The sequence below is a fragment of the Ahaetulla prasina genome, chromosome 4 (assembly GCF_028640845.1).
Source record: "Ahaetulla prasina isolate Xishuangbanna chromosome 4, ASM2864084v1, whole genome shotgun sequence".
Taxonomy (NCBI): domain Eukaryota; kingdom Metazoa; phylum Chordata; class Lepidosauria; order Squamata; family Colubridae; genus Ahaetulla; species Ahaetulla prasina.
The window spans coordinates 65,005,488-65,028,225 of NC_080542.1; the positions used below are offsets into that span (position 1 = coordinate 65,005,488).

The 22,738-nt window shown below is 40.9% G+C and overlaps 1 protein-coding gene across 1 annotated transcript; it reads right to left on the minus strand.

Moving 5' to 3' along the window:
* Positions 1-6,563: 6,563 nt before the first annotated feature.
* LOC131198217 (small ribosomal subunit protein uS3-like) lies at positions 6,564-14,354 on the minus strand. The gene is made up of 2 exons (XM_058182712.1): positions 13,680-14,354; positions 6,564-6,965 (listed from the first exon to the last, which is right to left on the minus strand). The coding sequence occupies exons 1-2, from the start codon at positions 14,337-14,339 to the stop codon at positions 6,564-6,566; spliced, it is 1,062 nt and encodes a 353-aa protein (XP_058038695.1). The 5' UTR covers positions 14,340-14,354.
* Positions 14,355-22,738: the final 8,384 nt, after the last annotated feature.

The following is a 22,738-nucleotide window of genomic DNA, read 5'->3' on the forward strand; positions in this document are numbered from 1 at the left end:
TTCAGGAAATAAAAAAGAAAAGAAAAAAAGGACATTACATGGACTTGAATTTGAACTATATAAAATAACAAACTTGAAAATCTTTTCTCCTTAAATAGAGAACATGAAGAGTTGGGAGGATGAGTATGAGGAACTAAGGGAAATTCTTCAAATTGTACGAGAATCTTTTAAGAGAAACAAGGAAGCAGAAGAATGGTTAAAATGAAAAAAAAATAACTATGAGGGAAAAGTAAGAGAAACGAGAATATAATGCCGAAAAGGAAATAATTTAAGACAATTATATAGATGAAGACAGAAACATAGATGATTACAGTGGGATTGACAGTGAAAAAAATGGATAAGGGAAAGTATATTTTAAAAAAGAAGAGAAAAAAAGGCAATGGGAAAAGATTGAGGGGGGAAATTAAATGAGTGAAAAAATAAATGATTACACTGGGATTAACAGTGACAGAGTTAAATTAGATGGGATTCTCCTAGTTAAATTCTCAAGGAAGAAGAGAAGAGGAGGAAATGGGGAAAGACTGAGGGGAAAAATCAAAAGAGTAAAAAGTAGAGAAAGGATGTGGAAAGGAAGATATAAGAAAGAGAAGAAAAATAAGATAAGAGAATGGGAAAAAGGAAGGAAAATATTTTAAAAATGGAAGTTTGGAGAGTTTGAAGGAAAATTGTTAAAAGGGGAAGAAAAATGAATAGTAAAAATAGTAAAATAGTAAATAGTAAAATAGTAAAATAGATGTAGAAAGTGTATGGAAGAAAATTAGAAGAAATATATAGATTATTGTAAAGGAAGTAGATGAAATATGAAAGATACAATGGGATATATGTTTTATTGTTGGAGGATGCATGGAATTGGAAAGAATTATAGTGAATGGTAAAGAAATAAATTTTAAATATAGAAAATAATAAAGAAATTAATTGACATCAAGATATAAAATTGAAAAGAAGTATAAAAGGAAGAAATATATTGTTTAAGAGAAATATTCTAGCAGATAAAAGGTAAAAGATAGAATGGTTTATAGGTGAAAATAATTGAAAATGAGATGTAAAATGGAATAAAAATGAAATGTTAGTAAATGATGTACCTTAATATAAGAGAAAAATAATTATTGTTGAACTGGAAATAAGAATTTAAAGAAAATAAGAGATGGAAGTTGTAATTACTAAAGGGTGGTAAAGCAAAGATAGAACAAGATGAAAATGTTAATAACTAAAATATATGAGGGGAATTCTGAGAAATAGACTCAATAAATGGGAAAACTGGAGTTGTCTGGACACCATAGCGGAAAAATCAAAATGAATTCAGCAACAGAGAGAGATAAGGAGGAGGAGAGAGGTAAGAAAGGGAGAAGGAGAGAGAGAGAAGAAAGGGAGAAATAAGAGTAGGAGAGAAGGTTAGAGTGGAAGGGAGAATGGAGGAGGGGGAAAGGAAGGGGATGTAGAGAAGGAGTAGGAGAGGAGAGAAGAAAGTAGGAAGGTTAAAAGAAGGAAGGGAGAGGATAGGAAAGGGAAGAAAGATTGCTGTAAAATGGAAAAGATGAAATGGAAGAAAGACAACCCCGAACACATTTGAATACATCAGGATAAAAATTGAATTAGTTAAAAAACAATAAAAAAGAATATATGTTAGTTAAAATGCAGAAATTTGAACTTGAGGGCAAAAGAAGTTGTGGTTTATATAAATGAGTTTAGAAGCATTGTGATTAAAATATGGTAAAAGAATATTTTGGCAGAAATTGTAACTGAGTAAAATATATTTGGATATGTTAAGTTAAGGTGTATGAGATATGATATGGTCAATACTCTGTTCATAAACAATGTGTGTGTGGGGGGGAAATCAATAAAAATTGATTTTAAAAAAAGATTAATTGTTCTTAAAATGATTAAGAAATGAAAGGCATAACTTACTGTCCCTTTGAAAACAAATTCCAAAATGGCTGCTTCTTCAATAACGAGATTATTGCAGCCCCGCCCGCAGCTGCTGGCATGCAGGCTACTTCAAAGCACAGCTCCTGAAGCTACTTGCAGATAGTCAAGTCAATGTTGAGTAGGCTGAGAATGTATCTGCTTTGATATTTTCTCTCTCTCAAATGTTTCTTAAACTTGATCGATGTTCTTTTCTATGGCTGTGCTGCAATTCTTGTGAAATAGAGGAACCGATAAGGGAATAACAAAGAAGTAAGACATGACGGTGGTGAATGTTTACTGAGCTTGGATGACAGTAAGAGCTTAACTAACTTTAAACATTTAGGGGTGATAAAGTCGGATAGCATGTGACCAGACTAGGCTTGACAACTGGGCCTAGAAAGGGATGATGTGGTGTAAGCTGATAGGGGTAGGATGATTATAAAAGTATGTTTCTTCGTTATTTGGGTGTGGCCTCTTGCCTGTGCGTATTGAGGACCACCAGCTTTTACAAAAGCTTCAATACAATTGTTTTGTATTCCAACAACTTTGGAGTTGAGTTTTACTCTGCACAGGTAGTTCTTTCATTCTTACATTCCTCAGTAAGTACATGGAAGCTTTGCAGCAAGGAAGAATTTGTCATTCAGCTTCATAGAAAAAAAAACCCCAGCAATATTTCTATGTTTCAACTTAAAGTTATTTTTTAAAAGGGAAAAGGAAAGCCTTACCAGTGGTGAAATCCGGCCAGATCTATTCAGCTTGCGTGAACCAGTAGTGCCAGATATTAAGTCTGGTGTCAGGTAACCAGGAAGAGTCCAGTCAAAAACTGCTTTTACAACTTTATTAACCAACACAGTAACAACGAGAGAACTCTGACTAAAACTAGAAACCCTTGACAGCTCTTATATACCGGCTGCCAGAGGGGGCTGCACCAATGACAGGGCTGCAAATCTCCTGCTTTTCTTATGGCGCGTCTCACCCAATCAGCAGACACCTGGCTGTTGCCAGGCTAGAGATGCGTCCTAACTCCGAGGACTTTATACCCTTCCCCTCCTGGACCGCGCATGCGTAATCGGCCAAGTACGCAGGCCAACATCGGCTCCACCCAGATCTTCTTAGTTCAGGGGCGGCAGCCGCCGGAGAAGGAGTGGCTGCTGATGCTTCTGCTGGGAATGACAACTCCACCCCCAAAGAAGGCCTGGCCAACGCGGGAACTTCGGAAACTTCAGGTACGTGTCTCGACGAGATCGATCCGCATTTTGAGGGTTGGAGCCCCTCCCCAGCCTGCAGGTCTGGAAGGCCGGGTTCCCAAAACGGGCCAGCGTGGTCGTGGGTTCCTTCCAGGACTGGTGGGCTGGAAGGTGGAACCGGAGTGGCCTGCTCCGAGGTTCCTGGGTAGTCCTGATCATAGGTGAGGCCCTCCGTGCTGGCTGTCCACCGTCTGAGTTGATTTATATGGAGGCGCCACTCTGGTCCGTTGGCCAGCTGGAACCTGTAGGAATAGGGCCCAGTTATTTGTATAATGGTGCCTGGCACCCACTTGGGTGATGACCCAAAGTTCCGGGTAAACACCGTGTCCCCTCCTTTGAACCCTCTAGTTATGATTGAATTGTCTGGCCCCTGCTCTGTGTCATAGTGGGGGTGTAGCCTATCCAGAGTCGTCCGCAACCGCCTCCCCATCAGTAGTTCGGCCGGGCTGAGGTTGGTGACTGGGCACGGTGTCGAGTGTTGTGCCAGCAGGTACTGGCAGATCCTGTTATGCCAATTCGTGGGCCCCATATGCCCCAACACTTCATTGGCCGATCTAACGGCCCGTTCTGCCCGGCCATTTGCTGCCGGATGAAATGGCGCCGTTGGCGCATGGCGAATGCCATGCTTGGCCAAGAACATCTGGAAGGGTGCCAATGCGAATTGGGGCCCGTTATCACTAACCACAAGGTCTGATAGCTCATGGGTCACAAACAATTGTTCTAGCACCCTAATGGTGGCTTCTGCGGTGGTAGATGACATGCGTGCCAACTCCACCCACTTGGAGTAGGCGTCAAAATGACTGCCCTAAATATGGTCCCACGTAATCCAGGTGGATTAGAGACCAGGGTGAACGGGGGGCCTCCCATTCCCTAACGGGTACAGCCGGGGGCGCTGCTCGCGATTGCTGGCAGCGCAGACACCCAGCCACACATCGCTCGATGTCCTGGTCTACCTTTGGCCACCACACATAACTATGGGCCAAAGTCTTCATTCTAACAATGCCCGGGTGGGCCTCGTGGAGTGTCATAAGAACGCTCCCCCTTAGATCTTGCGGGACTACTATCCTATTCCCCCACAGGAGACAGCCTTTTAACGCTGACAGCTCATGTTGTCTGCACCGGAATGGAAGAAATTCTTCTGGAACTGGGTCCCTTGGCCACCCCCTGCGCACCCAGTCCAGGACCTGGGACAGGGTCCGGTCTGAGGCAGAGTGGCGCGCAATATCCGAAGAGGATATTGGGGACGGCCACTCATCGATGAGAAGGACTGCCTCTGCAGGTGCTGGGTCAACAACAGGGGTAGGTAGAGGACACCGGCTCAGGGCATCAGCATGCCCAATCGCTTTTCCCAGCTGATAGAGTAGTTTGTAAGTATAGGCGGCCAGAAACTCCACCCAGCGTGATATTCTGGGGGAGAGGATTTGAGGGACTGGTTGTCCTCGGCCAGCAGGCCAAAGAGAGGCTTACGGTCCGTAATTAGAGAGAAAAAACGGCCATAAATATAGTGGTGGAATCTCTTGATTCCTGCCACAACCGCAAGAGCCTCTTTGTCCAATTGACTATAATTCCGCTCGGGCGCTGAGAGCGTCCTGGAATAATAGGCAATTGGCGCCTCAACCCCACCAGGCAGAATATGGCTCAGGACCGCACCGATGCCAAAAGGGGAGGCATCACACATCAGAGTGACCGGCAGGCGCAGATCATACTGGACCAGGACTGCCTGGGAGGTGAGGAGGCTCTTGACAGCCTCGAAGGAGGCAGCTGCCTCCTTCCCGCAACACCGTGGCGCGCTAGCTGACAGCAACCTGTCACAAGGGAGGCTTTATGTGGTAAAAAAACGGCATAAAAGTTCAGGAGCCACAAGAAGGCCTGGAGCTCTGTTTTATTCGTGGGGACTGGGGCCCCATGAATAGCCTTAATCTTAGAAGGGGTAGGGTGAATCCCCTCAGAGTCCAAAAGGAATCCCAGGAACTCCACCTGCGAGACTCCTATCTGACACTTCTGCCTCTTAAGCCTCAACCCGGCAGTCCGAAACCGGTACAAAAGGGCCCTCAATTTCGCAGCCAGGTCCTCAGGACCAGCAGCGGAAATGAGGACGTCATCAAAAAAAGGGACGACGCCCTCTAAACCTTGGAGCAACCTCTCCATCAAACACTGGAACAACCCGGGGACTACACTGACACCAAACTGGAGTCAGTTACACTTAAACGCCCCCCGGTGCGTAACGATGGTCTGTGCCAGCGCCGTGGCATCATCCACCGGCAACTGCTGGTAGGCCTGCGCCAAGTCAAGCTTGGCGAAGATAGAACCCTGTCCCAGGGAGTGGAGCAGATGCTGCACAACCGGGACAGGGTATGGATTTGCCTGCAGTGCCTTGTTAATCGTGCCCTTATAATGCGCATATATCCTAATTGAGCTGTCCTGTTTAAGGGAGAGAACAATAGGGGTCTCCCACGGGGAATAATCCACTGACCCCCTGAGAGAGAAGTTTATCTAACTCCAAGTCAACCCTATGCCTCAATGCGAGATTTCAAGCGGATAGGCGTGATGCTGGGATCCAGGTTAAATGAAACCTTGGAGCCTGTATATTTCCCCAGCTGACTACTGAACACATCGGCGAATTCCCGGGTGATGCCTTCCCAAGAACAGGGGGTAGTGGAGTGCCCTCTCACCACAATAAGAGGCACTCTCACCACAATAAGAGGCAGATACCCTGAGAAATTCCCACGGCGAATATGGAACTCGTAGCACCCTAAAACTGGAATAGCCCCCCCCTTGATAATCAGTTAGGGTGATGGAGCAAGGCCACAACCGGGACCTCAAGAAGCTCAGCAAAAGTCGTTTGACGGTGGACCAGGAAATTAATGATTTGGAGGAACCAGTGTCCACCTCTATCCCGCAAAGAGAGCCTTCAAGATTTACCGTAAGGTAAATCTTATTACCATGAGGTGCCACTGATGCATGGCCAACGGTAAAACAGTCTTCCCGGTGGGAGGCGGTCTTCCAAGACATCTTCTTATGGGTGGCAGGTTCCGCTGGTGGGTCAGAAACCGGCAATGAGGCACGGCAGAAGTGGGCGAGATGGCCCTTCTTCCCACACCGGCAGCATATGGCAGCCTTGAAGTGGCAATCGGATCTGCCGTGGCTCCCCCTGCATCCCAAGCAAACAGCGGAGGACGGTTTGGCTAGAGGCCACCCTTTCTTGGGAGTGGCCTTGAGGCGGCGGACACCACCATCATCATCAGAGGAATCCAACGGGTCCGAAACAACATGATGGACAGCGGGGCCTTTCTCTGACAGAGTGGGGGGAGGTTGAAATTTATGGATCTCCACTGCAGACCTCTCAGCCATCTCAGCCGCTTGGGCTTCATCAAGCGCAGCGGCCAAAGTCACATCTGTGCACGCCAGCAGTCACCGTTGCAAACGCAGGTCAGCAACACCGCTCACCAGCTCATCCAGGAGGACCTTATCTAGATTGTGGAACTCACAATCTAAGGTGGCCGTGTGCAAAGAAGCCATATAGGCGTTAATCAATTCGCCCGGCAGCTGAATCCTTCGCCGAAACGTGTGCCTTCGGGCAATACGGGAGGGAATGGGGGAGTAGTGGCTCCACAGCTTGCCTAGCAGAGTGTCCCAGGGCACCTCAAAAACAAGAAGGGGAGAGGCCAAAGCTCTGGCCGTCCCGAACATGTCTCTTCCACAAAGGCTGAGGAAGTAGCCATGCTTCCTTTCAGCTGACAGCTCAGCATAATCATTTGCCCGCAGGAAACATTCGAAACGGTCGAGGAATGCTTGCCAAGTTTCAGCGTGAGGCTCGAAAGGAGCGAAGAACGGTTGAGTTGCCATCCAAGAATCAATTCAATCGCAGGCGATTGCTTTGCAGGTCTGACTTGACCCTCGTCGCCAGTATTAAGTCTGGTGTCAGGTACCAGAAAGAGTCCAGTCAGGAATTGCTTTTACAACTTTATTAACCAACACGGTAACAACAAGAGAACTCTGACTAAAACTAGAAACCCTTGACAGCTCTTATATACCGGCTGCTAGAGGGGGCTGCACCAATGACAGAGCTCCAAATCTCCCGCTTTTCTTATGGCGCATCTCACCCAATCAGCAGACGCCTGGCTGTTGCCAGGCTAGAGACGCATCGTAACTCTGAGGACTTTACACCAGAGGCTGGAGGCTCTGCCTACCCACCAGGAAAACATTAGGTCTTGTTTTTGACCCCTCTGCACATGTGCAGAAGAAGCGCATACACTCACACTCCCGAACTGGTATAGCATAGTGAAGGTAAGTGCATTTCACTGCTGAGCCTTACAATACTATATGTCTATGGTGGGAAAACAAAGAAAACATGCTTTGGAAATTTAATCTAGGCAGTTCCATTGACCTGCAAGAGGTACCACACAATTAGTTTTATCCTTACTGGGACTCCTCAGATGTGGATAAATAGGTGTTATTTTACAGAATTCAAACCCTCTACCAGGAATTGACCTTCACATTATAGATGACAACTTAAATTTAAAAACTGGCTAAGTCCTGGTGATTGCAGGGAGCAATATCTAGATACTATTTTCCCTAAAGTTCTCAAAACAGAGAGTTGCAGATATTATGTTATGTAATGTGCGCATATGCAGGGATTTCAATGATTTTCATCCTTCATTTTACATTTGTCAACCTTATACATGGACACACAATGTAACATCTGTATTTAGGGTACTCAGCTTTATATATCATTTGATAGGTGCCAGCCGAAACCACTCTGGTGTCTACTAAGTGTTGAATGGAGCATTAGAATAATTCATCGATCTAATGAGCCATTATTGAATTAAATATAAGGTTTTTATAAGATTATTTTTAAAAACCAGAAACAAAAAAAGCAACAATCTGCAATTGCCAGGCAGCATAAAACATAACCTTAAAATCATTCAGGTCAGAAAACAGAAGTTTTGAACTGAAGTTGGAAAATACGGGGTGTGGCATGCACTTGCAATTGCTGGGAGAAGGAAAACAAGGTGATTCAAATAAGTGCTTATTTTTCAATGTCATGCCAAGTTGAGAATTTCAGAAAAGGAAATGGCAAAGTAAAGAGTGTAGGTTTTTAACAGCTATTGAAAGTTTTTGTTTTAAAGATGGGGCAGAATACTTGCTTTAGCACAACAGTAGTTCATCGGAGGCTGCTGAACTACCCTTTCATTATCTCTACTATCTGTGTCTTCAAGAAATGCTTTGAAAATGTTTTATGGTGGTGAGCCCTTGAAGATACCAGGGTTAAACTTGATGGAATTAATGATCTTTGCAGATTCAATTGTTGTTGATATTCAAATCTTAAGTTTACTTAAAATCAAGCTTTAAACCTGTCTGTGCAAGAAATAATGAATACAATTAAATCAATGAAATTAGAAAAGGCTCTAAATCCCATATGATTTTCTACAACAGTAGATTAATACTTAATCACAATTAAGTATTTGATTATTTTGTTGCTCCCTTTTTATTAAAAGTTTTACAATTATATTTATTTCTTATATTTGTTTCCTTATTTTTTAAGTAACTTTGAAGATGGTAAAGATTCTATATAGTATAGAAAAAAAGGAAGAAAAAAAAGATTCTATATAGTATGCAAATTACAACCTGCTATTTTGCTAAAAATGGATGCTAAATTTTTGTCAGCCATTCTAGCTCAAAAACATGAACTATATTGTCATTTGTAGTTTAGCCTGTATAGTATCCATTAAAGCATAACTGGGTATATTTGAAGTACAATCAAATCAATTAGATTAACTGATATTTTTTCCTGTGGAAAAAGAGTTTAAAATTGTACTTTAAAAGTTTAGAGCATATCTTAAATAAAAAGTAGATCTGTTTGTAATATATTGATTGAAATAAAATATTTTATTCTCATCTGTTACCTAGGGATATCACAAGTGCATTTATTTATTATGCAATTTATTTATCAGGATACCCACTTTCAGTTCTCAAATTTAACTTGATTTGAGAATCAGTATTAAGACAAGTGGAGTGCACATAAATTAACATATGCTAGTAATAATTGTTATTTTCTTGGTAATTATGAACATAATCTTTCTCAAACACATATAGTATTGTGATCAGTTATTAAATTATTCTGTTAAATGGTGTAAGGCTAATATATTTACTATCTGAACAGAGGTTTCTATGGAAAATTGCAAGTAAGAAAATAATTACTGTACATTGTTTGAATTTCTTTAACTGTCTTAGAATTAGTTAAGTTCAAATTGTTTATATAAACAATTATTGTGGTAAAGAGATACTTAAAAATTCACTTGAGTTTATGGAAAAGAATAAATATTCAAATGAATGTAACTCTAAATTGATGCATATTATTAGTTTAATTCATATATTCATACTTGTAAATATTCAGGTATAACTGAAAAAAATACTGTAACTGAGAAAATTTTATTGGATACTCAGACCCTTAGGCTTTTAAAATCTAAAGTGCAGTTTCCATGGGAGGATTTAGGAGAAAGATCAAATAATTTTCTGGATTGAGCTTTTATTTTCATTTATATTTACTTCTGGAAATAGGCAATTCTGGAAATTGTGGAAATTCTCTTAGTAAAAGAGAACAAATGAAATGAAATGAAAGGGCCCATTAACTATACCTAAATTTATGGATCCACGCCTTATTTATCATGCTTTAGCCAATGAATAATTTCAGGTAAGGGGTGGAGAAGGCACTGGAATGCAAATAGCAAAGAAAATATATCAGTTTGGCATACTCAAATTTCCATTGGATTGCCCACTCAATAATATGAATGAATGAATAAATAAATAAATGTTTTCCTACTTTTTAAGGATGAGACTTCCAATATATTCTTTAGAGGACATAGAAGAAAGAGGTTCCCTGATATTAAGTATTCTGCATGGATAAAAAGATGCAATCTTTGCACCATCCAATCAGTTCCTTCAGCTTTCACTCAAAGATTATGTGTCTAAACTTATTTTCATCCTTATTATCTACCTCTTGACATTTTTTAAACAGAAAAAAAAGCCAAAGCACAGTTTTGGACTCATAACTTTGAATTTCACTTTAACTCGCTTCACACATCAACTATGATAAGTCATATATTGTTGGAAGACAACTATTTCGTTTGTAATAATCTATTTCTGAAGTCTAGTAGATTTGACACAAATAGGGCATTTCAGATTTGCAAATAAGATTCAATCTCCTCCCTTAATACATTCACCTTTGAGAAACCTCACAAACTTTGAGAACTTTGAGAACTTTGGCAAACTATCTTTGTGGTTTTTAATTTTAGAGTTTATTGAGGGGAAAGTATGTTAATTCTTAATTATTTTATTTAAAAATTTCATTAGTAACATAATAACATGGCTCTTTAAACCTCAGTTCTTTAAATACCAAGACAAGAATGATGAAATCTTGAGATCAAAGTTTATGAATAGTGCAGTAATTAATTCAGCACTTAAAATATACAAATTCTAATAAAGTTTAGATTCCTTTTTCTTCTCTATTATGCTTGAAGTTTGCTTCAAATAGATAACATGGAGGGAATTTGATGATAGAAGATAGGTCTTTGAAACATAATTTTGAGAAATTCAAGCTTTTGCTGATTTCAGATATATAAAGATGAAATTGTAATATTAGGGCACTGTTCCACTACAGGCTAAAAAAAAATACATTTGAAATCTGATCACTGTACATCAGCAGTCTAGGTTGTATTTGGAAAACAAAAGGTGAAAAGGAAAGTATAAGTTTGAAATTTAAATTTTTACTCCAGTGAATTCAGTTCCCCTTACAAAGAAAGGGCGATTTTAACTTCTTGAAGATGCATTTCCTCAGATAAATATATAATTACATAATAACTGTATAATTACACAGTTCACTAAAAAACAGAAATGACTTTTTAATCATCTGAGTGTCTCTTAAGACGTATCCCTGAATGAAAGAAGCTCAGGATAATTGAAATACTGCTTTTCACACAAATCTTCCTGCCTGCTTTTTTTCTGTCATAATATCACAGATATTTTTTCAAGTATTTTGAAATTTCTATTTTAATTGATTCTATTTTAATTGATGGTGGAAAGTATCATGTATTACCTTTAATTTTTAGGAAAACTAATTTGGTTAATATAGTGAATTAAATTCTAGAGCAGGATGTATGTGGAGCATTATGGATAATCAAAACTGTATAATGCTTTGCTTCCAAGACCACATCTGGATTATAAGAGAAGGCCACTTCAATAAAGGAATAATCCACTTCTAAAAAAAATTCACAAAAATACTGTTTATTAGTTACTGGGGATTTATTCAGTTATATATATAAAATTAAAGATAATTAATTGGTCCGAACTGGGAGCATTTCACCCCTGTCTGCAGCCCATGACTGGGCCACAGTCGACTGAGAATTGGGCCATCAAACAACACTGAGCACTCAAGTGTGCAAAGTTCCATTTGTGCAAGCAGTAAGTGCATGTGCAAAAGCATCCCTCTCCTGTCATCACTGCTACTGCCAGTTCACAGAGCCAGAAAGGTTGGGACTGCTGCCATTATACATCCAAAACATTGTGTTTGGGGTGATTAAAAGTTTAGATCAATGTTTCAATCTTAGCTACTTTAAGGTGTGTGGACTTTAATTCCTAGAATTCCCCAGCCAGCATGCTGGTTGGAGAAAATTCTGGGAGTTGGTTCATGGATCCTAAAGTTTCAAAGCTGAGAAACTCTGATCTAGATCATAAACTAAGTAGAAGATTGTAGGAAGTATTCGCTTGCAATTATTTCACTTTTAATATCCACTATCACCAATAGTCTCCTTATGAGTCAGAGTAGACCTTTCAGAACGCCCAGAAGAATGGGGTTGGCTTTTTTCTGTTGCTTTTCTCCACTGTTTTGTATATGAATTTTCAATTTCTATTCTTCATTCTGAGGAGCTCTTAGAGTTCTATGGCTTGGGAACTGTTGCCTTCACAATGCTTCAGTGTGAGTATTTGCAGATTGACTCATTAGCGAGAATGGCAATTCTAAGAGCTGTAATGGCCTCCTCAATATCATTCTCTATTTTTCTCAGAGCAAGGCATTAAGGGAGGGAGGATGATTCTTGAGAGCAGCTGCTCTCTTTCTTGTCCTAGCTTTAGTAATTTCCAAAGAAAAAGAGTGAGAAAGCAGCAGCAGGCCAGTCTTGGCATCAACCCTTACAGTTCAGATGGAGAATACACTCTGATCCTTTCCCATTATAGACTATATATGAATTTTTTTTAATTGAATCTGAAATAGGCTGCAATAAAATTCTTTTGCTTTGAAGTCTGAACTGAAAACTTGTATAAAAATTTATTCTCTTTTAATTTTGAATCTCCAATTCAAATCAAATAAGGGCTGAATCATCCAACTCTGCTGCTACTACATTAATTTTTTTCTCTTCCTTTTATTTTGAACATATTTGAAGGAGCTCTTTTATTGTTCTCAGCATCCTTTGCCAATTTCAGTTCATTCTGAGTTTTAACCTTCAGATACCATCTTCACAATTCTGGACTATCTCTGAATACTTGTTTTTGATGAGTTTCCCCTTTTCTCACCTCGTATATGATTCAATTTTTTTCGTCAATTTTTTGTGTGTAGCCACTTGCTTTAGCAGCTATGTTCCATTTCATTTCTCTTCAGCACTGTTTGTAACTGCACCCTTCTTTTTTTAAGGAACTGGCATTTGCCATAGACCACCATTCAGAAATTGCTAATCAAATTGCATAGTCAAATCTGTTATTTTTTTAATTAGATTTTAAAATTTTCTGAGTACATATTTTTGTTTCAGTGTTTGAAAATTTTATTTAGTAAAGGACATATGTAAAATAACAAAGGAGAATATAATTTTTTTTTATTCAAAAATTTTTACAGAAATTTCCCCCCCTTTCCCCCCACCTCCCCTCCCCCCTCCCTTCACAACCCCCCTCCCCCCCCTGACTTCCCGGAACGAGCACAAGGTATAGTTAAAAATAAAACAAACATATGCTAAAAAAAATTTCGTCCCAACTTAATTATACCCCTACAATCATCAATTCCTAACTTCCCCCAAAAACAAACTGTCAGCCTCCACTCCAATCTTCGTATACTTTTGAATGATTTATATCAGTAGATAGAATGTGAAATGTTTATTTCTGTATTATAAAACAATTAAGGAACTGAGATGTATCATACCACCGTACAGGGTAAGGGAAAAGGAGCCTCTTAAGAGTGTCGGCTGACATAACAGTGTGGGAGGGGTGATTAACAGAAACTGCATTCCTAAGATGACTGACAACTAGAGACCTGTGGAAGAAGATTACCACGAGGGGCCGAGAAGGAGCTGGCATTGGACCAGACCAGCCTGACCTCCTGAAGGAGGAGGGACAATTGGGGGGATATGATATGTTAGCCATATTTTGTCTCAGATCCAACTTTACTAAGCTGCCATCAAGACTATAACGAGTAAAAGTACTTTTCTTTATTCCAAATGAAGTCAAGGTGAATTCTTTCCTAGTTATAATCGGAGGTAGCCTGACATTAAGTTGGATCTCTTCTTTGGGCTCCACGATGCTGACGTGATCCGGCAGGGGCTTCTTGGGCCCAATCTTCCCACTGGGATCCCAGGGCAACATGATCTTCACCTTAATACCCAGCACACCTTGCCTGAGGAGGACATGGCGCACGGCAGTATCCACGTAGTAGTTGACTGGGTTCCCACTGTGGATCATCAGCCCATCCACAAACTTCATGGACTTAGCACGCTGGCCACGGAGTTTGCCCGACACAACCACTTCGCAACCCTTGGCTCCGCTTTCCATGATGAAACGGAGGACGCCGTAACACGCCCTACGCACGGCAAGGCCTCCCAGAAGCTTGTAGCGCAGGGATTCGGCTTGGGCGATGGCGCACAATCCTCGGGTGGCCACCTTCTCGGCATAGAGCTCCACACTGGCCTCCGGGAAGCCAAACCGCTTCTGAACCATGGCCGTCAGCTCGCGAATCCGCCGTCCTTTCTCTCCTAGAACGTTCTGAGTTCTGGTAGCAAGAATGATGATTTCGGTCCTGGTTGGGGTAACGCGGACTTCCACCCTGGAGTAGCCATCTTCAGCCAGCTCCCGAGTCAAAAACTCGTTCAGTTCGGCTTTGAAGATGCCATCGGCCACGAACTTTCGCTTCTTGGATATCTGCACCGCCATCTTCAGCCGCACCGCTCTGGCGAAAGAAAGTTGGATCTCCAATCATGTCTACCAACCAGGATTGCAATCGCAATACCGAGGGGGGAGAAAGAAAAAATGTGATGGAAGGCCAGCTGCCGGCTGAGCTGGGGGAGGCGTCTGGAGGAATTTCTGCTGACACTTTTAACCCTGAGCTGGAAGATTGCAGAGCAGAAGGCCAAAGGTCGAATGAAAACCATCAGGCAAGGGAGGAGACCGGTGGCTGATTATAACCAGGAGTTCAGTGATTTAGTTCCCTTGATGAGAGGGTGGTCGGAGGTGACCCTTGTGGACATTTACAAAGATGGTCTGAATGGAGATCTCTATGAACTGTGTCGAGCACGAGCCTCTCCAACTACGTTGTACGGCTGGTACACCCTGGCAGCAGAGATGGAAATCGAACTAGTGAAGGACCGTGGCAGAAGACAGCGCACTGGAGGACCATACCCTGGCCGTTCTCCAGGAGGCACCTATAGGGACGTCCCTAGATCGGAGGGTGGAAGACCACGTTCGTCCGCGTGCTACAGATGTGGGAAAGAAGGCCACCGAGCAGCCGACTGTCGGGTTAAGTTGATACCAAGCGCGACCTCTGGTGGTGAAAAGGAACCAGTGAAACCAGCGGCTAAGGCGCGTAAGCCAGCAAAAGTGGGGGAGAGCGTTGCCAAGAAGGGCACGCCCATCAAGGAGGATGGCGAAGCGTCGACCGATACTGATGACAGCAAAACCACATCAGAGTCCGATGAAGACCTTCTGGTGAGTTGGGCACGGGGCCCCTTGGACATTCCAGTTAATCTACATGTACCCTCTTTGGGTAATAAGGGGAACTGCTAGCACTATTAGATTCTGGATGTACTAGATGCATGGTCAGTCCCGAACTAGTAGAAAAAATGGAACTAAGATTGAGAACCCTAAGTAGGCCCATAGCGTTTGCCCAGTTGGATGGCTCTGTGGCAGGGGGAGGACCCGCCCATTTCGTAACAGAACCCATAGAAATGATAATAGGAGACCACCGCGAAATTCTGAACTTCATAGTAGCCCCAGGAATGGACCAACCCCTGTTGCTAGGCCTGTCATGGTTGCGGAAATGAAACCCCCATATTAACTGGAGAACTGGAGTCCTACGTTTCCGCTCCAAAGCATTAAAAGGGAATAAGGGGGAACCCAAGAAGGGGTCTACTGTGGCCATGTTCCAGGATACGATGGGGGCAATGAACGAACGGATAGACGGGGAGGAGAAGATACCCAAGGAATAATGGGACTTGCGAGAAGTCTTTAGTGAGAAAGCATCAGACGTACTTCCTCCCCATAGGCCTATTGACTGTGCCATAGATATCCTTCCGGGGGTAAAGCTTCCAAAACCAAAAGCTTATCCCATGACCCAAAAGGAATTGGGGGAGCTACGTAAATTCATAGACAAAAACCTAGAGCGGGGTTTTATCCAACCGGCTAGGCCTCGCGTGGCTGCGCCAGTGATGTTCCGGGAAAAGAAAGATGGCTCCTTTCGTCTGATAGTTGACTATAGGAACCTAAACGCGGTGTGCGCCGAAAACATATACCCCATGCCGCTCATGAAAGATATGTTAGCACATTTAGCGAAGGGAAAGTTCTTCACCAAACTGGACCTGCGAGAAGCTTACTACAGAGTTCGTATAAAGGAGGGGGATGAATGGAAAACCGCTTTCAACTGTCCACTAGGATGCTTCCAGTTTCGAGTACTGCCCTTTGGACTGCAGGGGGCGCCCGCAGTTTTTATGCAACTAATAAATGAAATACTCCATCAGCATTTGTTCAAAGGGGTTCTTGTCTACCTTGACGACATACTTATCTATACAGAAACAATGGAAGAACATATTAAACTAGTAAGAGCTGTTCTCAAAAGGTTATTATCTGCAGAACTGTATTGCAAGCTATCCAAATGTGATTTCCATCAAACTAAAATAGACTACTTAGGGTATCGCATTTCAGCTGATGGATTAGAAATGGATCCAGAAAAAGTGAAAGCTGTCTTGGAATGGGCCCCCCCACGCACACGCAAGCAACTGCAAAGTTTTTTAGGATTCGCAAATTTCTATCGTCAATTCATCCCCTCCTTTGCTCAAATTGCTTTACCAATCACCAACCTCTTGAAAACTAAAGGAGACACAAAACCCAAACCATCATTACCTCTCGAATGGACAATGGAATGTCAGGCAGCGTTTGAAAAATTGAAACGACTCTTTGCCGCCGAACCTATTTTAAAACACCCTGACATGGATGTTCCTTTTGTGATACAAGCAGATGCCAGTGATGTAGCAGTCGGAGCCGTTTTACTCCAAAACAATGCTGATGATAAACTACAACCCTGTGCTTTCACTTCTCGAAAATTGACTGAAACTGAAAGACGATGGGCTATTTGGGAAAAGGAAGCATTTGCAGTTCATTGGGCTCTACGGACGTGGAGACAATTCTTAGAGGGTTCAAATCATCCTTTTGAAGTTTGGACTGATCACAAAAATCTAGAAGCCCTGAAGACTCCTAGAAAGCTTTCACCTAAACAAGCCCGCTGGGCTCAATATTTTAACCGCTTTAATTTCACTTTGCATTACATTCCTGGGGGAAAAAACTTCTTAGCGGATGCTCTCTCACGTTTGCCCCAATACAATTGCACTCGCTCCAAGGTGGTTCAGCCAATACTTCCCGTGCAACAGTTAGCGGCCCCGGCTATAACTAGAAGCCACTCCAAAGCTGACCTCACTCCCAGATGAACTGACCAAGTCGTTTAAAGAAGCTTTAAAACACCGATGACTGGTACTTAGCGCATTCCCATGAATGCCCACTCCGTGATGGACTAGCTTGGATTGGAACAAAACTATATGTTCCTCTATCACTCAGAGAAACCATCCTACAACGATGCCATGATGCCAAAATGGCAGGGCATTTTGGATTTGTGAAAACTTTGCATCTTCTTAAAAGACAATTTTGGTGGCCAAGTCTTAAAAAAGACATTCAAGCATATGTAGCAAGTTGCCCTATTTGCGCATCATCCAAAAGGCCTCCAGGAAAACCTCCTGGACTACTTCAAACGGTAGCCAGGCCAGGAACCCCATGGAAAGAAATATCCATGGATTTCATAGTGGAATTACCTGAAAGTTCAGGCAATACTGTTATATGGGTTGTAACTGATCTTTTCTCCAAACAAGTCCATTTTATTCCATGTTCAAAAATACCCTCCTCAAAGACTCTAGCAAAGTTGTTTGTACAACACATTTATAGACTCCACGGAGTTCCTGAGCGCATCATTTCGGATCGAGGAGTTCAGTTCACTTCTCAATTTTGGAAAGAATTTTTACGACTCATTGGCTCCGCCCAAGGATTAAGCTCCTCCCATCATCCCCAAACTAATGGAAGTTGTGAACGTTCAAATTCTGTACTAGAACAATATCTACGATGTTATGTTAACTACCAGCAAGACAATTGGGCAGACCTCCTACCTTTTGCTGAAGTTGCCTACAACAACTCAATTCATAGTAGCACGGGATTTACTCCCTTTAAAATAGCTTGAGGTCAAGATTTTGTTCCTATCTCTGAACTTCCTAAGGAAGAAACTACTGTTTCCTCTTTGTCAGAATGGATAGATCAAATACAAACCACATGGAAAATGACTCGCAAGGCGATTGACGACGCTCACCGTGCGCATAAAAAACAAGCAGATAAAAAAAGGTCCCCTGAGAACAAATATCAAGTGGGCGATAAAGTTTATCTTTCCACCAAATATCTTCAAACCACTCAAAAATCTAAGAAACTTGGACCCAAATATGTGGGACCTTTCCCATAGTAAAATCATCAACCCGTGACAGTACAACTAGACTTACCAAAAACACTTAGGAGAATTCACCCGTTTTCCATGTGAGCTTGCTGAAACCTGAACACACATCTACTTTCCGTCTAACCATACACCCCTCCTATACCAATTCTCATAGAGGCGAACAACATTTTGAAATAAAAGAAATATTAGATTCAAGAAAACATAGAAATAAAATTCAATATCTCATTGCTTGGAAACACTTCCCTTTATCCCAAGCTGAATGGGTGAACAAAGAAGATGTTCATGCTTCGGAAAAGATAGCACAATTCTATAAAAAATATCCTGACAAACCCTAACTCTCTTTTTCTTTCTAGGACTGACGTCCTTGTTGCAGGAGGGCGAATGTCAGCCTCCACTCCAATCTTCATATACTTTTGAAGGATTATATCAGTAGATAGAATGTGAAATGTTTATTTCTGTATTATAAAACAATTAAGGAACTGAGATGTATCATACCACCGTACAGGGTAAGGGAAAAGGAGCCTCTTAAGAGTTTCGGCTGACATAACAGTGTGGGAGGGGTGATTAACGGCTGAGTGGTAACAGCGCGGGCTTTTCCAATAGAAACTGCATTCCTAAGATGACTGACAACTAGAGACCTGTGGAAGAAGATTACCACGAGGGGCCGAGAAGGAGCTGGCATTGGACCAGACCAGCCTGACCTCCTGAAGGAGGAGGGACAATTGGGGGGATATGATATGTTAGCCATATTTTGTCTCAGATCCAACTTTACTAAGCTGCCATCAAGACTATAATGAGTAAAAGTACTTTTCTTTATTCCAAATGAAGTCAAGGTGAATTCTTTCCTAGTTATAATCGGAGGTAGCCTGACACAAACAAAAATAATACATCATAATCATTCAAAAACAATCTGATAACTCTTAGTCTGATATCTACTTTGAATATAGTCAATCCATTTTTTCCATTCCTTTAAGTATCTTTCTTGCGTATTGTCTTTCAAAAAGGCTGATATCTTCGCCATCTCAGCCAAATTGGCAACTTTCAATATCCATTCTTCTATTGTAGGTAGTTCTTTTTTCTTCCAGTATTGTCCTATTAGTAATCTTGCTGCTGTTATTAGATTTAAAATCAATTTAGTCTCAATTACTGTACAGTCCGTAATAATTCCCAACAAAAAAAATTGCGGCAGGAACTTTATCTTCTTTTTCAAAACATTTTGTAAAATCCACCAAATTTTTATCCAAAAGGCCTTTATATCCTTACAAGTCCACCAAATATGAAAATATGTAGCATCATCACAACAAAGGAGAATATTAAGTAATGGGTCCCAGTTCCTGTCTCGACTTTGGGCATTCTTTCAGTCTTATCATCAGACTCTGGAGTAAATATTAGACTTCACCTATAAGACAAATCAGAAATGAAATTTCAAAGTGTTCTCAGTATGTATAGATCATCCAAAATTTGTTTTTACAACCATGAAATCTTTTCAATTACTCCTTTCCAGTTGAGTGATATACTTCTCAATTAGGTGACTGCTGGCACATGGTAGATGTAATTCCAAGTATCTCATATATGTTTGAGCCATTTTAAGGTGTAACAAGTTCACAACTTTATAAAACACAATCAATTTGTAGAACTCAACGGAGAAGGAATGCATGTATTATTTAGCATATTTGTTTGTAGGCATGTTTTCAAGATATTCAATATCATTAAAGATAGAATCAGAGCGTAAAGTTCTTTGAACAGTTTCATAGTTTCCATTATGAGATCCTTCAGACAGATCTGTGTAGTTTTCTCCTTTATCTGTGGGATTGATATATATATCCTAGGACCAGGATATTTACGGGACCGCCTACTGCCACCATTAGCCTCTCACTGACCAGTGCGCTCTCACAGAGAGGGCCTCCTCCGGATACCGTCAGCTAAACAATGTCGGCTGGCGACCTCTAGGGGGAGGGCCTTCTCTGTGGGGGCCCCTACCCTCTGGAACGAGCTTCCTCTGGGGCTTCGTCAACTCCCCGATCTCAAGTCCTTCCGCCGCGAGCTGAAGACGCTGCTGTTTCGAAGAGCAGGACTAGCTTGAACGTAGTTTTAAGTTTGGGATTGTTAAAAAAAAAAAAGGGTTTAAATGACGTTTTAAATTTGTATTTAAAAGTTAGAGCATCAATTGAATTTAACTGTCTATTCTTTTAGCTTTTTTATGTATTATATGTTTTTCTGTTGTTTTTGACTGTGAACCGCCCTGAGTCCTTCGGGAGATGGGCGGTATACAAATATAATAAATAAATAAATAAATAAATAAATAAATAAATATGTATGTATGTATGTATGTATGTATAAATATAAATATAAATATATATATTAAAAACTAGGGAAGTTCTTTATCTTTTGGCTAGTTTACAATTGATCATAACATCACAATTAAAACCATATATATTAGTATACAGAAGTATACTAGTATACTAGTATTGAGAGCCAAAAAGTATACTAGTGTTGAGAGCCAAATAAGATCAACAAGCTTTTGATAATAATTGAGTGATTTTATACTTTTAAAAACAAAGAAATTTGGATTTTAATTTAGCAGGGATGCAGTGATTGAAGAAAGAAAAAAAGCATTGGAAGACTATCTGATGAACAGTGAAGAAGATGCACTGAAACTAGAATACTTGGGAGACCTACTGAGAACTGGAGAGATCAAATTGAAATAAAGAACAGAAAAGAGAAATGAAAAGGCAAAGTATTACATGGTCAATACCAGGGGTGGGTTTCACTTACCTTTGCTACCAGTTCGCTCACACATGCGTGCTTGCTTTGCTTGTGCGCGCACCACTTCTGTGCATGGCAGATGCTTCTGCACATGCACAGATCGTATTTGATGATTTCCAGGCAGGTGGGCAGAGTTCCCACCACCGCTGCTACTGGTTCACCTGAACCAGGGCACACCAGTAGCAACCAACCACTGGTGAATACATTAAAAAAAAAGAGTAGGCAAAGCAGACCTGGTAATGGCTAAGAGCAGGAAGGTTGAAGAAAGAGACAGAATGACTAATTTTGGCTGCACAAACCAAGCCTTAAGAAGAAATGTATACAAAGATGGAATTGAAAAGACAGAAATGGATAGCAAGTTCCACCTCTGCAAAGAAGCTGAAGAAACATTGGACCACCTGGTTATATGCTACAAGAAAATTGCACTAGGTACAAACAGTGGCAGGACAAAGTAGCAATAATGGTGCATTGAAAGCTCTGCAAACAATACCATATTCCTGCAAGAAAGAACTGATGGAACATAAAATAGAGAAGGTAACTGAAAATGAAGAAGATAAAATACTTTGGACTTAGGAATTCAAACAGACAGGCATCTACCTGTCTTAACCATTGTCAATAAGAAAGACAAAGAAAGTTGGGATAGTGGACCTGGCAGTACTTGGAGACAGCAGAATAATTAAAAAGAAAAGAACTGGAGAATATAATAAAAGACAAAGACAAAGAAATAGAACAGCTATGGCAAAAGAAAGCAAAGATAGTACCGATAGTAATGGGTCCCTTGGGTGAAATCCCAAAACAATTAGAACACCACTTGAACAACATTGGCATTGACAAAATCACCACCACTTAACTGCAAAAGGCAGATTTACTTGGAATAGTTTACAGTACATACTGAAATGATACCTTTAACACTATCAAACATCAGTATCTGCCTATCTCAGATCCTTGAGAAAGACTTAATAGGTGGATAAAGATGCCAAATCCATTATGAACATCTGGCTTACTATACAATGAACCATAATAATAAATCACTGCCAGACAATTGCAAATTGTAGCTTTATTTGGAACAGCTTACATCCTGTAATACTTTAACACTATGAGACAACCTCTGCCTATCTGAAGTCCTTAGCAAGCACTCTTTAGATGTATAAAATGTCAAATCCAATCTAAATATCTTGTTGGCTATGTAACCAACTATAACAATTAGATCTTTATCCTGCCTTTATATGTTTTTGTACATGTATATCTGAAGATGAACAAATGAAAGAGAAGGTTCAAGAGAAGTTATTATGAAATAGTAGGAAAGAAGGTTCAAGAGAAGTCATTATGAAATAGTAGAAACTGGATAAATGGCAATACAATGAGAGGCATTCTCTCTAGTATTCTACCTCCTCTGATAATGTGCTATAAAAGAATTCAGGAATGAACCTTTATGTGAAAAGACTTAACTCTGGTATTACTTTTGGATGCCTAGACTGATCAGGCATTCAAAAGTGTTTGGTTTTTATTTTTTTAGTATATGTCCATCTGCATTTGGCCCCAATATTATTTTGAGAGTTTAATAAAAGAGTAGACTGTCAAGTCTAAATCTACCATTGCCATAGACATTCACATATGTACATTGAGACCCAACAGAGTTCCAAATATTCCTGGCATTCTATTAGAAGATTAAGGTTTTGAAAGTTATGTTTTATTGTTCATGATTCAATGCTGACTATATTGTTCCATAATTCTAGACAAACTGTTCTTTTACTTTTGAAAATGATTTGACTATTAAAATTCCACCATGATAATTTCATTCTGAACTGGA